Source organism: Antedon bifida, chromosome 2 (genome assembly GCF_963402885.1).
Source record: "Antedon bifida chromosome 2, ecAntBifi1.1, whole genome shotgun sequence".
Classification (NCBI taxonomy): domain Eukaryota; kingdom Metazoa; phylum Echinodermata; class Crinoidea; order Comatulida; family Antedonidae; genus Antedon; species Antedon bifida.
In genome coordinates this window covers 6,783,212-6,798,208 of record NC_136227.1, presented here as the reverse complement: position 1 = coordinate 6,798,208, position 14,997 = coordinate 6,783,212, and the positions used below count along the sequence as shown (strand labels likewise).

At 31.7% G+C, this 14,997-nt stretch overlaps 3 protein-coding genes across 4 annotated transcripts in view; all 3 read right to left on the bottom strand.

The window, feature by feature from the left end:
- LOC144836053 (procollagen-lysine,2-oxoglutarate 5-dioxygenase 1-like) overlaps positions 1–14,997 on the bottom strand; it is a 46,888-nt gene that overhangs the window by 3,430 nt on the left and 28,461 nt on the right. For both annotated transcript variants that reach the window (XM_078691230.1, XM_078691229.1), the window contains 2 exons: positions 4,790–4,936; positions 2,700–2,825 (listed from right to left, as the gene is read on the bottom strand). In XM_078691230.1, the coding sequence (XP_078547356.1) occupies positions 2,700–2,825; positions 4,790–4,936 (273 nt within the window). The remainder of the gene's footprint in view (positions 1–2,699; positions 2,826–4,789; positions 4,937–14,997) is intronic.
- Positions 7,839–10,562, bottom strand: LOC144836067 (complement C1q-like protein 2). Its single transcript, XM_078691246.1, has 2 exons — positions 10,443–10,562; positions 7,839–8,835 (listed from the first exon to the last, which is right to left on the bottom strand). Exons 1-2 carry the CDS (start codon positions 10,451–10,453, stop codon positions 8,073–8,075), a joined length of 774 nt encoding a protein of 257 aa, XP_078547372.1. The 5' UTR covers positions 10,454–10,562; the 3' UTR covers positions 7,839–8,072.
- Positions 11,396–13,508, bottom strand: LOC144858703 (uncharacterized). Its single transcript, XM_078714800.1, has 3 exons — positions 13,495–13,508; positions 11,938–12,676; positions 11,396–11,470 (listed from the first exon to the last, which is right to left on the bottom strand). The coding sequence occupies exons 1-3, from the start codon at positions 13,506–13,508 to the stop codon at positions 11,396–11,398; spliced, it is 828 nt and encodes a 275-aa protein (XP_078570926.1).

Genomic DNA, 14,997 nt, shown 5'->3' with positions numbered 1-14,997 from the left:
GGAATATCTGTACTAGTCCTAATTAATAGGAAATCAAGTCTCTATAAAACAGAAAAAATGACAATTACACATAACATCTAGGTCCAATTCCTTAGTGTAATTTAAGTCTCTTCTTAAAATGTAATTAAAGCTCTGTCTACACTATCAAACTTTATGTGACAAACAAATATGATGTGCCCATATATGGATATGATGACATCATGTCACTACCATATTTGGGGATATCAATATGTTATTTAGGTACATCACACATTTTTTGTCAAACTAGTTTGATAGTGTAGACAGAGCTTAAGACTTGAGTTTAATAGCGTTTTACAAAAGCTGACAAAATCTTGTTATTAATCAAGTTCTTTCTACTATATAAAGAATGTAGTTCTACATTATTTTAATGAAAATTCAAAGCTTTATAATTAACTTGTAATGTAAGAAAGGAATCTACAGATACTGTAAATAGTGCAATACATCACTTAAGTTTTAACATAGATATTACATTATTATCATCATTATTTCACTCATATTCCATAATATCTAGGTTATCAAAGTCTAAAGTAGATTTCTGTACTGAAGAAAGCAGTTAATAACAATCTGTACAATTAATTTGTCGGACAGAAATGTATCAGAAATGATAATTTAAATCGTACTTTCCATACATAATTAAGCATCTTTAAAATAATTAGATTTTTTTTTTGAAATATTGCATATATATTAAAGTGGAGGTGCTCTCAAAAAATTTCACATTTTTATTTTATTTAGTTCATAATAAACATTACTTTCATCTAAATTAAGGTAATTTTTTTTATGTTGTATGCTGCATGGTTATTCTGAAAAAATATCAAAAAATGCCATCTGGGGGATAGTTCAAATTACAAACCCTTTTCCCTATTCATTTGCCTGTAAAAAAAAAAATGTAATATATGTAAGTTCCAGAAATATATGTTTTCAGATTCTTCGGAAGCCGAATTTTTCATTCCCGATGTGTTTTTAAGGGCTTGACCAATCCATGTTTGCGTGAGCTTGTGGGTAATTTTTACTTTCTAGGGAGTCAATCAATTTGCGCATGTGCGACTTTTGGCTTTCTATACTCTCCGATCCTCCGAGCGCTGGACTCGATCGATCTCTCTCGATCCTCGACTCGATAAACTAGGATATAAATACATACAAATAATTAGTCTAAGATTAAAATTGTTTTGCGGTGGTTATTTGAAAAGATAGACGGATCAAACTGCAATGTTTAATTGTAGGCCTAGACCAGAAAGACATGGTTATGCGTTGAAAACAGAACCTAGGCCCATACAATCATCACAAACTGCCGACGGCGAATATGTAAATCAGACTAGCCTAGGCCTAGCGAGGCCTAGGCCCCAGCAACAGAGAGACGAATGGAGATTAACCTCACTTGATCGATATCTCTATGTGACTTGTTATGGCACTTATATACCATACAGTGCTTCATTTTGAAGCTAAGAGTAGACGCAAAAAGTAATAACAAAAGGCAAGACAATAATAAATAAGTGTGGATAATGAGTAGGGAGACGAAAATGATACACTTAGTAAGTAATAGTAAGTAACGCTTCTTGTCAGCTCGAGCGATCCGACGACGAGAGAGGAGGAGACGTGACGTAACATAACATGGTAACGTGACCTTTACAACTAAGGTCATTACCTAACTGCTGAAAAAAATATACAGTGATTTTTCGATATTTTTGCACATTTTTTTATTTTTCTGATTTCTCAGAAACTGCTTATTTTGATATGATTTTTTATGTTTGTACCTACTAATATTAATATACTGAAGTAAATAACAGAAGGAAAAGCCCTGAGTACACCTCCACTTTAACATTGAATATTATAATAATGTAGGGGAAGCCTTTCCAACAATTTTAAAGTAAGAAAAAGTAAAAATAATATTAATTATTTTATTAAATCATTTTTTAGAAGAAGTTACCGAAATGGAAAATGGGCAGAGTTAGAGGTCCAATCAAATTGTAATTATGATGTAATTTAATACGAAAGAAGAGAAATATGATTTAAATCATCATTAACGGACACAGAGCAGTATGTAGTCCAAAACGCACAGAAAGTCATTATTAACAAGATTACAATCAACTTCCACACTTGAAACTGTCAAAATTTAAAATTTTACAGAAATATAACAGCGCTCGTTATAATGAGTTCATACTGATATCCAATCAGATAGCTTCATTATCATATATAGCAGTGAGCCATATAGAAAGTTAAGGATTTCGGAGAGAATTCCCGAGTTTATAAGCGTGATCCTCTAGAATAGAGAAAGTGCAAGAGCGCATCCTGCAAAACTTTGTCAACGTTTTTATTAGTGGTTTAGGGAATAACGTGAATCATTTATGCTTAAAACAACATTTTTGACATTTTTAAAAATTGTTTTATTAGATCTGGAAATATTTGAAGATAAGCATTAAATTATGATTTTGTTAAGAGAATATTTAAAATATAGATACACAGGGGCTGATCCAGGATTTTCTAAAAAAGGAAGTGCTAACATAAGAATATTAATAGCAAGTCCTTGTCAAAATTAGATAATAAAAAATAACATTTTCGCTCTCAAATGGCAACTAACCCTCTGGATCTGTTCCTAAGGGTTACTTTATTCAGAAGAATTTTTTAAGATGCATTTTTTTCATCTTCAAGTTCAACAGAATTTTGTTACCAATTCAACTCACCTCATAATCAATTCCATGTCTGTTGAGGGCGATATTCAATGTAAAAGTTGACGAATCATGATGGGGTCTCAAAAACGGTTGTTCTTCTGGTTTGTACCGTACCACAAAATTCATTATTGCAAATGCCTTTAAATCAAAAAACACAAAATGATTTTACAATATTATCATCAAGCATTTAGTTCACCAGAAAATCTAGTTGCTTTTTAATCAAATTAAAATATTTATGTATCATGCATGTACAGTAAAGGTTAAAATTACACATTTTGAAGAGAGTTGAGGGTGGAAAGATGTAACCAGATCCTATGGGACAAATCATCAAGGGTGATACTGATCACTTAGGTCTAAAGAGAGAGAGGAGTGGATAAGCCTTAAAGCAGTTTGGTTAATTCAATTATTATGAATAAGTATTTAAACCAATTTATTTTAAAAGCAACAAATTATTTTTTCCCTTTTAAAATTGATGTTAAGAGTTGTCCAAAAGTAAAATTCCAGATTACTGAAACTGTTTAAGACATCTTTTACAGTCTAAAACATCTTTTACAGTATAAAACACCTTTGACGGTCTAAAACATCTTTGACAGTCTAAAACATCTTTGACGGTCTAAAATATCTTTTACAGTCTAAAACATCTTTTACGGTCTAAAACATCTTTTACAGTCTAAACATATTTTACGGTCTAACACATCTTTTACAGTCTAAAACATATTTTATGGTCGATTAAAAACCAATTTTTCATTTGCTATTTTCTCAGTAAGATTTTGTAGTTAGTCAATTGGTCAGTTGGTCAATTTATTATCCCTTTATATAATCAATTTATAATTACTATAGGACCACATTGGATTAATTTTTTTTATTACCATGCATTCTCTGAATTCAGAAATCATAAAAGTTTTTTTTTTTATTTTTTTTTTTTTATATATTTTATACACAACCAACAGTGAGTAACTTAACAAAATACAGGATGGACAATCTATTTTATAGTGCTTAAAACTAAGTCTGATTTTGGGCTTAGGGAGTGGAGTTGAAATAGTCGTGAGTTAACCCTGGCACTAGGTCAGCATTGAACCCTAGACCTTAGGATTGGAAGGATAACAACAAAGTTACAGTAACACTCATACTATTGATTTTAATAATGTTTATGATACTTTATATTATTGATTATTATTTCATACCATGATGTGATGTTGAAACACTGATCACCATATACTTTTTGACTAACAAACGGACATTCCCATCAAGAAATATAATCATTGTAAGTTTAAGTGTATCGTACACCAATTGACTTTTGACGTACGCTTTCTTTGTTCATGTTATTTTTGTTATTCATGTCTCCTTTGACTTCATAAATCTCACCTTTATTTTGTTTTTATTTATGTATTTATACATTTTCATGATGTTTTTATTATATATTACTGATGTCTTTCATATTATAATGTGATGTGAATTCAAACTAAAATAAAACAACTCAAACTTCTGACGATCAGTTGCGTCATTTGGGAAATGTCCCTAATCTGTCTAAAAGATCACCAGGTGACATATCATCAGCTGATTTGATAAGGGGCAAACGAGTCAGCTCTAGGGCAGTTCAAAATAAGTGCAGATATTTATATTAATTAAATTAATTTTACATGTATTTAAGTTTGTTTAGCAGCATTAACACTAAACTATAATAAGTGGTTAGTATACTATTTAAATCATGAAGTGAGTGATTCCATTTTCCTTTTACTTCATCTCCACAAAAAAGTAACTTACAGAATCTCTAAATTTCTAAACAAACATTGCCAAGAAGGACATTGAGCTAAGTTAATTTAGAAGTCAAATCTCACCAACCTCCTCCCTGCCCTCAATTTGGTAAAATAATATTATTATACCTTTACCACAACCCAGATTCTCCTCACAAAAAACAAAGCTATATTGATGTTGGATAATAAATAAATATTGACATAAACACACTTCTCCCCCAACCAGACACTCCTCCCCCAACTAGACACTTCTCCTCCAACCAGTCACTCCTCCCCCAACCAAATACTCCTCCCCTAACCCAAACTCATCCCCCGCCGCCCTGCGTCCTTCCAAATCAATCCACATACCTTAGTATAGTAGCCAGGATACAGTCTCTCTTGTATTGGTGCTACATAGGTCTTTACAAGGAACAGCCATTGTTTCTCAAAACCAATCTGATTCATGTGAATATCTCGTGTCGGCACATTTTCATAACCTCCATCTAAACGTGGATCCTACAAAAACACAAATTTTTGTTCATAAGGCATCCATTTTTTTCCAAAAAATAATAAAATAAAATACAGTATCAACCACAGAAAAAATTTTATAATGCATGACCAATTATGGAACATTGGAGCAGATGGGGTGGGGGTGGGGGTGATGTCGAATTTAATATCCTTTTTCCCAGTGCTCAACAGGTGAAAATTAACCAGTGTTACAAATTGATATCTTCCAGGCAGTGACATCTGTGACTGTTTGAAATATGAAAACAAAATAATTATCTTGATTGATTGACAAGAATTGAAAACCATGCTTCTTCGTTCATCACAGTCGCCCTCTAGAGGAATACATTAACATTTGTAAGCAATTAAAAGGTGATGAAAGCCATCGGTTCGAGTGACAGAATGAAACTCGTTCCAAATTTGGAGCGCCGCTAAAGTATGTTTGAGATATCCGCAAAAAGAAAGTAGACCAAAACAAATGGCAAACAGTGAAGTATCTATGTGATATCGATGAAATAGAAAACACAAAATTATTCTGTTTTGGCAATTATTACAACTGAAATATGTGAATATAATCAGTATGGATAAAAATAACAATGAAAAGCAATATATAAGTCATATTTGGAAGAGGGATGATTTGATTTTAATTTATTAGAAAAATCATCATCAAAAATACATTCACAGTGATACCGTACATAAATTACTGACATTACAAATAAAAGAATTTCCAGGATAGGTCAAAAAGCTTATTAGCTTATTTCCATTGGGATCGTGATCAAATTAATATAATAAATAGAATATGAACATGAACTGTATATACACAATTTTATATTCTGATTTTAATTACACTTAATCACAATCACAAAAATACACCAATATGAGGACTAAGAACAAAAAAGGCTATTCACTTTCTCAAACCTATTACTCTCTCCACATCAATGAAATAATATTCAACCTTTGGGACATCCCTAATAAGGAGACACTTATGGAACACATTTTTGGGTCACAAAGATGTCCCCTTAATAGAGTTTCTGCAGTACATAAAATTACAATAAATAACTATGAATCTGCTTTGGGCATATACTAGCTTGTTTTTCTCGCTAATTAATTTAAACTGGAAATTTGAATTTTTGCCTATTCGCTTGACATTCCATTAGTATACACAACAAATTACTAGTTTTAGGTGAACAACAAGAATGATTCCAGGCCTGTAATGTGGAGATTATGAGTTCGAATCCATTGTAATCAAACATACTCAGTATATTTTTCACACCATATTTATTTAAAACTGAAAGTTGTTCTAGAAAAGATAATATTTTACACTTAAGATCACATGAATTATGTTAATTCCAACTTGTCTGCAGTGCTCTATGACAAGTAGCTTAAGTTATTTACATACAGATTTACATAAAAAACTTTCATTTACAATAATTCCTGGTTTAAGCTGATCAGCGTCAACAACCTTAACATTGATATCAGTTCTTTAGCATATTGAAAGTTAAACCAATTCCAAGAACTGGAGTTTGTAAAGGATCTTATACGTGTTTGTTTTCTGTATTACCAGCATGGTAATGATACATTGGAAGAGTTCCAATACTATAAATCCTTTTAAATTTAAAATGCTGAGTGCGTAGTATACCACTATCAATTGTTAAAATTAGATAACAAATGTATGTCATTCGTTACAAAATCAACCACTCAACTGGCAAAAATATAGTGTGTTTATAAAGGGGTGAGGCTATTGGTATAATGGTCAATTTATTTTCACTTATAACCTTACTGATTAAAAAAAAAGACACAAACTTTCTACATACATGCCAACTGAATTTAAAAAAATAGGAGGTGGTGTTTGTTTAGGTCAATAGCACACTCTATTTTATTATCGAGATTTAAGGAGTGCAGTGTGTGACGTCACATGGTGGCTATGTGAGGGGAATCCCTTGTCAGAAAATCAGAAAATTGCAGATGGTCGTACAATGGCTTAAAATAAATATTGTACATTTGCTTGTGTGTATTAAGTCTTTTTTGTGCAGAAATACATAAAAATTCAGTTATCTTTGTAATCCGGGAGAAAATGTGGAAAACCGATGTTAGGCCGGGAGTCAAGTCTAATATTATCAGTGATAAATCAGTTTAGAAATTCAGGTAATAACCGGCTTTATATACACGTCCTGTCCGAAAACAAATACCCCTTGTGTTTTACATTTTGTTCAGGTTCTATTTTTCTGTTTTTCATAGTGGTAGCTCAAGGAAGGACTGGAGACTGTATGTCCATATCTGATCGTAATACAACTCACGGGACATCATAATAAAAAACTTTCTATATCATTTTTTTCCTAAAGAGTTTGAGCAAATGTCAAAGGGTTTAATTATAAGACTTGAAGAAATCTAATATATTTTTATTTTTAATTTATAAATCAAATACAAAATTCAATAAAAGGATGTGTAACATTTTTTAATTACAAAATTTAAATTAAATTAATTAAAATATATTTTTCTGTTGAATTTTAATTCAATTACAAAAAAGTAAAACAGTATACTACTTGAATTTAAAATCAAACAGAAAATTAAAATCAAATTAAAATTATTATATCTAAAGTAATTTTAATTTTGTAATTTTAAAACTTATTACTGCTTATTTCCAATGTGACCAGCTTCTGTTATAACAACCTTGTTTATTGGACCCTCCATGTGACCAGCTTCTGTTATAACAACCTTCTTTATTGGACCCTCCATGTTACCATCTTCTAACCTCTTTTATTGGACCACTTCGATCGTTCTTTTTTTAGGATTTTCCTCATTGGCACCAAATAAAAGAATCGATACATACAGTTGAAAGTTCAAAATTTATTCATCTTCATTTTTAATTAATACAGTACATGCATTTTAAAAATTTCAATTTTCTCAAGAAAAATAGAATAACATATAATGTTAAATCATAACAGCAATAAAAAAAAATGCAACATTTTAAAATATAAAAAGGGCATTCAAAAAATGGCCAAAACTATTAGTGCGTGTTGGCTTAATTTACCAAAAAATGGTGTTTTTAATGAAATTTTAATGTCACAAATACTTGATATATTATAAAATACAAGCAAATATTATATCTTGATATCTTATCATCGTTAGAGTAACCGTTGCTGTTATTTTATGCTGCATAAAGCAAGAACCCTGAGAATGAGCAATGACCATTGATGTTACTCAAGTAATAGTTATAGTTTACATTTGGCTCAGTCCATATTTGATCACCTTGTACTAGGTCAAGTATCACCATTGTGCTAGCAGTATTAACACCAACTGACATACGTGCGGTTACTTGAGTTTGACCATTTTTACGCAAGTATGTTATAAAACCATTACCATTATTGGACAATGATGTTACATAGAACACATACACGCCTGGAATTACACAGACAAATTTGCCAGTGTATTTGTTGTAGTGATTTCCTACATTTGTAACTATTGTGTCATACTTCAATATACCAGTAGGACGACCTGGGGATGATTTAAAAACTGCGGAAAAGGCAGACTTTCTCTGAATTGCTCGGTCACCCTTTTGTCCTTTTTGACCACTTGACCCTGTTCGCCCTCGAAGCCCCGATTCACCAGGAAGACCATTAGGTCCTGATTCACCTGCCGGCCCTTGAGGTCCCTGTAGTCCTATTTCTCCGGGAACTCCATTTGAGCCATTCCTTCCACTATCCCCTTTCATTCCTTCTTCTCCTTTCTCTCCTTGTTCTCCTTTCATTCCCGGTTCTCCATTTTGTCCTTGTCGCCCTGACACACCTGGAATACCATTATTTCCTGGAATGCCAGGAACCCCATCTGTACAACAGCTATTACAAACTTCAGGATCAGATTCAGAAGAATTTATTACTTGGAGGACAGCAAGTATGAAAAACGTCTTAAATCTGAAATCAAGTTAATTTATTTTTACAGTCATCAGGAATTATGTGCTGACTAGAGTCTAGAAAAATACATTTTAACATTAGTGAGCTTCCACATCGAGATGGTAGACGAAAGGAGATGGTAATTCATATAAAACATTAATTTGCGCATGCGTATAAACCCAGTATATATAAACCCCATTCCGTTATATAATAATAATAATCCTCATTTATCGAGTCAATTGATAGTTTGATCGATGAACGGAGCAAAGCTTATGACGTCATTTTGAAACTTTTCTAAAATTAAAAAATGGCAGATCAGTACAAATTGCATGCATGTGGTGGGCCCAAGTTCTTCATGGTTTGATGTTGTAAACGTAACTAAAACATCATACTTAACTAGTATGTTTAGGCTGTCAATTCACTCACTGGTTCTTCTACATTCATTAAAATCTTTTTAAGCCCTTTTAAGGTTTTGATTAGGTGTTTTAGTTCCTTACTTTTGAACTTTGAGCTCACGTGTACAGGGTATAAGGCCGAAGTCTAGAAGACCCGTTATCACTTTTGTCTCGAAATCGACCATGCTCCATTAATTTACCATCCCCTTTTGTTACCATCCCGATGTGAAAGCACAGCTAAGCTACTAAGAACCAAGATGGGTGTCTAGAAAACTCAGATCTCAGATATATCTCATCTCAGATATATCTGAGTTTTCTAGATCTAGAAAACTCAGATATCTGACTTTCCTAGATCTAGAAAACTCAGATATCAATATCCGAGTTATCTAGTTTCAGAATGGAACTAGAAAACTCAGATCATCAAATGATTGGTTGGTAGGTCATTTGGATCGTTCCATTAATAATCAGAAGGTCGGTCATTTGAAATACTAGAGTATTATTAAAACTGATTACTGTGTACTAATATTGTAACATGTAGAAGCGGCCTACGGCTTAAATCATAAAGAAAATACAGTGCACGTTACCGTTAAAATTTAGGTTTAAAAATTAGGTATGTACGAGTTGGTGTGTGTACGAGTTGGTTGAGGTACGAGTTAGCTAAGTTGGGAATAGGTACGAGTTGACCACTTTTAGCTAGTAGGGCCAGGCCTACTCTTCGCGATACATCGCGATAGCGCCCACACGTTGAGACTTGAATTGAGTTTGCTTAGCTAGGCTAATTATTAGCATTAGTAAGAAAACGTATAATACTGTAGTTTCAAACAAGCTACCCTCTGATTAATAATGGAACGATCCGTTTGATAATCTGGGTTTTCTAGTTCCATTCTGGAACTAGAAAACTCAGATCTTGATATCCGAGTTTTCTAGATCTAGACACGTCAGATATCTGAGTTTTCTAGCTAGAAAAGTCAGATATCTGAGTTTTCTAGATCTATAAAAGTCATATATATCTGAGATCTGAGTTTTCTAGACACCCAATCAAGACAGCTAAAATGGCTACCTTATAATACTTAATAAACAAATTTTATCGCTCAGATACAAAATGTAATTTGAAGCCTATATTATAGGTTCAATCAATCTATCTATCTCAAAAAGTCCTTCAATGTTTTACAGTGTGCTACTACAGTAGTATATTTTAAAACATATAAATGTATCTAATATTAATTTACTTACCCAAAATACATAATTGTTTCTTTAATATCTTGTTCTTGTTGTTCAGCAATCAGTAACTTGATGTTTCTCTTGCATTAGTGAAGACAAGACAAGTTTCACATCGTATTTAAGCAATTTTTCACACCCAAACACTGCTGTTCAATTTGACCATATTTGGTCATAATAGATTTCCGAATTTCTGATAGACAATCACCCTTTATTTTTTTTTTATTTTTTTTTTTTTATTTAATCGGTATAAAAAGACTCAAAATACAACTCATAGTTGAAATGAAGAGCTTACATATGAAAATGATAATTCACATAAAACAAAGTTCAATTGTTGATGTAATACCAAAAAAAGGTGCGCCATATTATCTGATATCATATGGTTACCATCGATTTTCTTAATTGTTCGAAGAAATTTTGTTAATAAATAAGTACTTAATCCATGATAAGCTTGTTTGTGTCACGGCAACAATAGAATGGTTGTTCTTAAATATTGTTTTAAATCATCTAATGTACTAATAATTTGAAGGTGTGCTACCCGAACTTCAATACCTCAAGATTTTTACTGTAACACATCATCCTTTATTTAATAATTTGATAAGCTATAAACAGAAATATTAGCTTTAGATTTGCAACAACTGACAACCAAATTATGTTACTTCACTGTACGCATGCAGGGATGTTGGATGTTCCCTTGCTCCCCACCTTGACACAGTTATGATGCTTTCTATGTCTAGGTGACAACAGACAACATATCGACTGCACCCTATTTATGTGACCTAATTTATTACAGGCTCATTTTCTTTAAAAACCTCTTTTACTATCAGATCCTGTTAAGTTACCAGCTATGCAAATTCTAAAGTTTTCAGTTGTTATTATTCTTTTTTGAATTTTGGAAAAGTCCTTCCACTCAACTCTGCTTCTTCTGTTAACATATTTTACACAACCATGCTTACTTGGTGTTGAGGTCAGTTGAGGTCAGTTGCTCGGAGCACAGATGAGCTGAATTGAGTTTCTTTCTGTTCCGTGTCGACATAAGCCAACTATTAAAGTATGAAACATGCATTTATAAACATAATAAAAGAAGGAAAACTATTACAGTATACACATTTATTATTGTTTTATGGTTTAATCAATTTAACTAATGTATTGTTTGTATTTATCTTACCTATATAGGCATATACAATATTTTAATTATATACAGTACTTATTTTCTACATGTATGTAGTTTAGCTATTTTACTACTTATCTACATGTTGTTATTTATTAAAAATATGCTTTGGAAATTATCACATTACTTTTAAAGTTACAGAATATTTGTTTATTATACTTTTGGAAATTATATTTCATTATAATTGTTTAAACAATACAAACAAACATTATATCTTATATTCTATTTATATCATCATTGGAGCCATCTTTGCATGTTACTTTATGCAGCATAAAGCAAGAAACCAGAGAATGAACAAGATCCATTGCGAACGTAGTAATTGTTTGTGTTTAAACTAACTGGCTGAGTCCATACTTCATCACCAACTACTAGATCAAGTAACACCATTGTGCTTGCAGAACCATGAGTTCTACTATTTGTTGTATGATACAAATGATCCCCTTCTCTTATGACTGCTTGAGCATGGCCATTTTTCATCAGGTATGTCATAAAACCATCACGCTCCATACTTTTCATTGATGTAACTTGGAATACATAAACACCTGGAATTGCACAAACAAACTTGCCCGCTGTTTTGTTGTAGTGATTTCCTATATTTGTATATATTCTGTTGTACTTTAATGGGGCAACATCAGGACGCATAGGACCGTGGGTTGGATCGAAAGAAAAAGTTGCTGTAAAGGCAGACCTAAGCTGACTAGGAATATTAAGAGCTTGTTCACCCTTTTCTCCTTTTTGACCAATTTGCCCAGGTTGCCCAGTGAAACCTTGAGGTCCTGATTCACCTGGTAGCCCAATGAGGCCTTGATGTCCTTTTGGTCCTAATTTACCGGGAATTCCATCTAAGCAATTCCTTCCATTATCTCCTTTCATTCCTTGTTTTCCTTTTATTCCTTGTTTTCCTTTGATTCCCTTTTCCCCCTGTGGTCCTGATGTACCTGGATTCCCATTATGTCCTGGAATGCCAGGAACCCCAGCTGTACAACAGCTATTACAAGCATCAGAATCAGTTTTTGATGATTTGATTACTTGGATTACAGCAAGCAATTGTATTACAGTTGTCAAAAAACTGTTCAATCTGAAATCAAATAGTTTTTAAAGAGATAATTAATATTTAAAAGATAAAAATGAAATTGATATACATACAGAATCTACTTTATGATAAATTACTTACTAAAACTACAGAATTCGCAACTTAAAAAATTAAACATCACAAATGTTATGAAAGCATAAACAAACTATAGAACATTTTGAAAATACATCAAACAATAGGGGGAGGGGCACGCTATTAAAAAATCAAAATATTGCCTTCTGTGTAGTAAAAACATATATATTATACTGTATAATAATATACATAAAAATTATAATACTTATACAGAGCGCATGAAATTATAATAATTAACATCTTATGGAACGATATTAGTATGTTTTCTATTCTAAAATCTTATTCAGTTTTCTAGGCCTAGTAAAAATTATAGATTTTCAAACATTAGAGGTATGTTTTTTTAAAATTGCATTTCTCAGTGTTGGGAGATTTGAAATTTATAGTTCTAAAAATGTATAACAATGATGATGCAACAAGCAACTATATTTTAAAGATAATTGTACTGTGAATGTTGGTCTAAGCTGTATATCATTTTCAAAGAATAACAAAGAATTCTAATGTAAATATTGATTCTCACTTGGATGCAACACAAGGACGTAAGTCCACTGTAAGCAATTTGACCAATCAGAACACGATGGATCACTCCAACAGACGGTTTCGCTTGGTCAACACACTTGCGTTCTAAATGGGAACTACACTTTAAACACTACAGTGACTACAAGTTGTATTTTAAAATAAACACAAGTAAAACTAATAATTTTGTAAAACAATACAGTTTAAACTGTCCTTACCCAATACAGTGCATGATGATTTTCTTTTAATATCTTGTACTTATTGTTCAGCAATCAGTAACTTGATGTTTCTCTTGCATTAGTGAAGACAAGACAAGTTTCACATGCGTATTTAAGCATTTCTTCACATCCTAAAAGCGTTGTTCAATGTTATATGATCATAATAGGTTCCGCATTTTCAACAAGACATGTACAGCCAAACAAAAGTAGGCCGTATTATCCGGTATATCTTGTAGTTCCCATAATTTTCTTCCTCATTAAATGTTTTTTTAAGAGCCTTGAGAAGAAATTTTCGTTACTATTACGTACTCAATCAACTACCACTTCTCATGTCACTCTAAATAGGTTTTCTTACATATTTCTAGTGTGCTATTGATAATACACAATTGCTCTTTATTCAGTTGTTGGCAATATTATCCAGTATATCATATGTAGTTCCCAAAATGTTCTTCCTCATTAAATGTTGTTTTTTTAAGAGCCTTGAGAAGAAATTTTAGTTACTATTATGTACTTAATCATTAACTATCACTTCTCATGTCACTCTAAGTAAGGTTTCTTACATTTTCTAGAGCACTTTTGATATTAAAATAGACAATTGCTCTTTATTCAGTTGTTGATATAGGCAATCTAATCCGGTATCTTGTGGTTTCCACAATTTGTTTCCTCATTAAATGTTTATTTTCACCAAGATTATATTAACAAACAAGAACTTAACCTTAATTGTTATTATTACGATACAAAGCACTTTACAAATTACAAGCAATAACACGAAACAAAGTTTTTCATGTCAGAATTTAAACAATGGTTATTTTTTTTATTATTATTGTAGTTTTAACCATTTAGTGGTTTTAACGATAACGATAACAATAATAGTAATAATAATAATTGGTATACCCTCTGTACTCCAATACTCGATAATTTCTGCTGTTTCTACTTATTCATCTTTTTTTTTTTTAAGAGAGAGCATACACAGTATAATGTGAAACTATATTACATACATTATTACATAAATTTACTTGTAGTACTGTATTCCAGTATAGGAAGAATTAAGAAAGTAAGTCAAGAGTGACTAAAAAAGTCCAGTCTTTATGTGACCAGCTTCTGTTATAACAACCTTTTTTATTGGAACCTCTATATTTATTTGGCCACTTCAATACTAACATTTTTTAGAGATTCTTTTTCATCATCAAATTAATAATGAAAATAAACAAAGTTCAATTTCTTCACCAACATTTTAATTAATACACGCGTCTTAAACAATCCTTTCAAAAAATTAATATATAGGATGTCAACTTATTGGAGCTGTGATTGCTGATAATTATGCAAATAAACAAAACATGTGACAAATATATAAATAGGCATTCAAAAAATGATATAAGGAGTCAAGCAAAAGTACTTTTAAAAGATAATTATTCAAAATTCTTCTTCAATATAATTTTCCCAAAAATGCCAAACGATTAATACTGCTTGCGCTTGGTGTAATTTGGAATACATTTAAACACC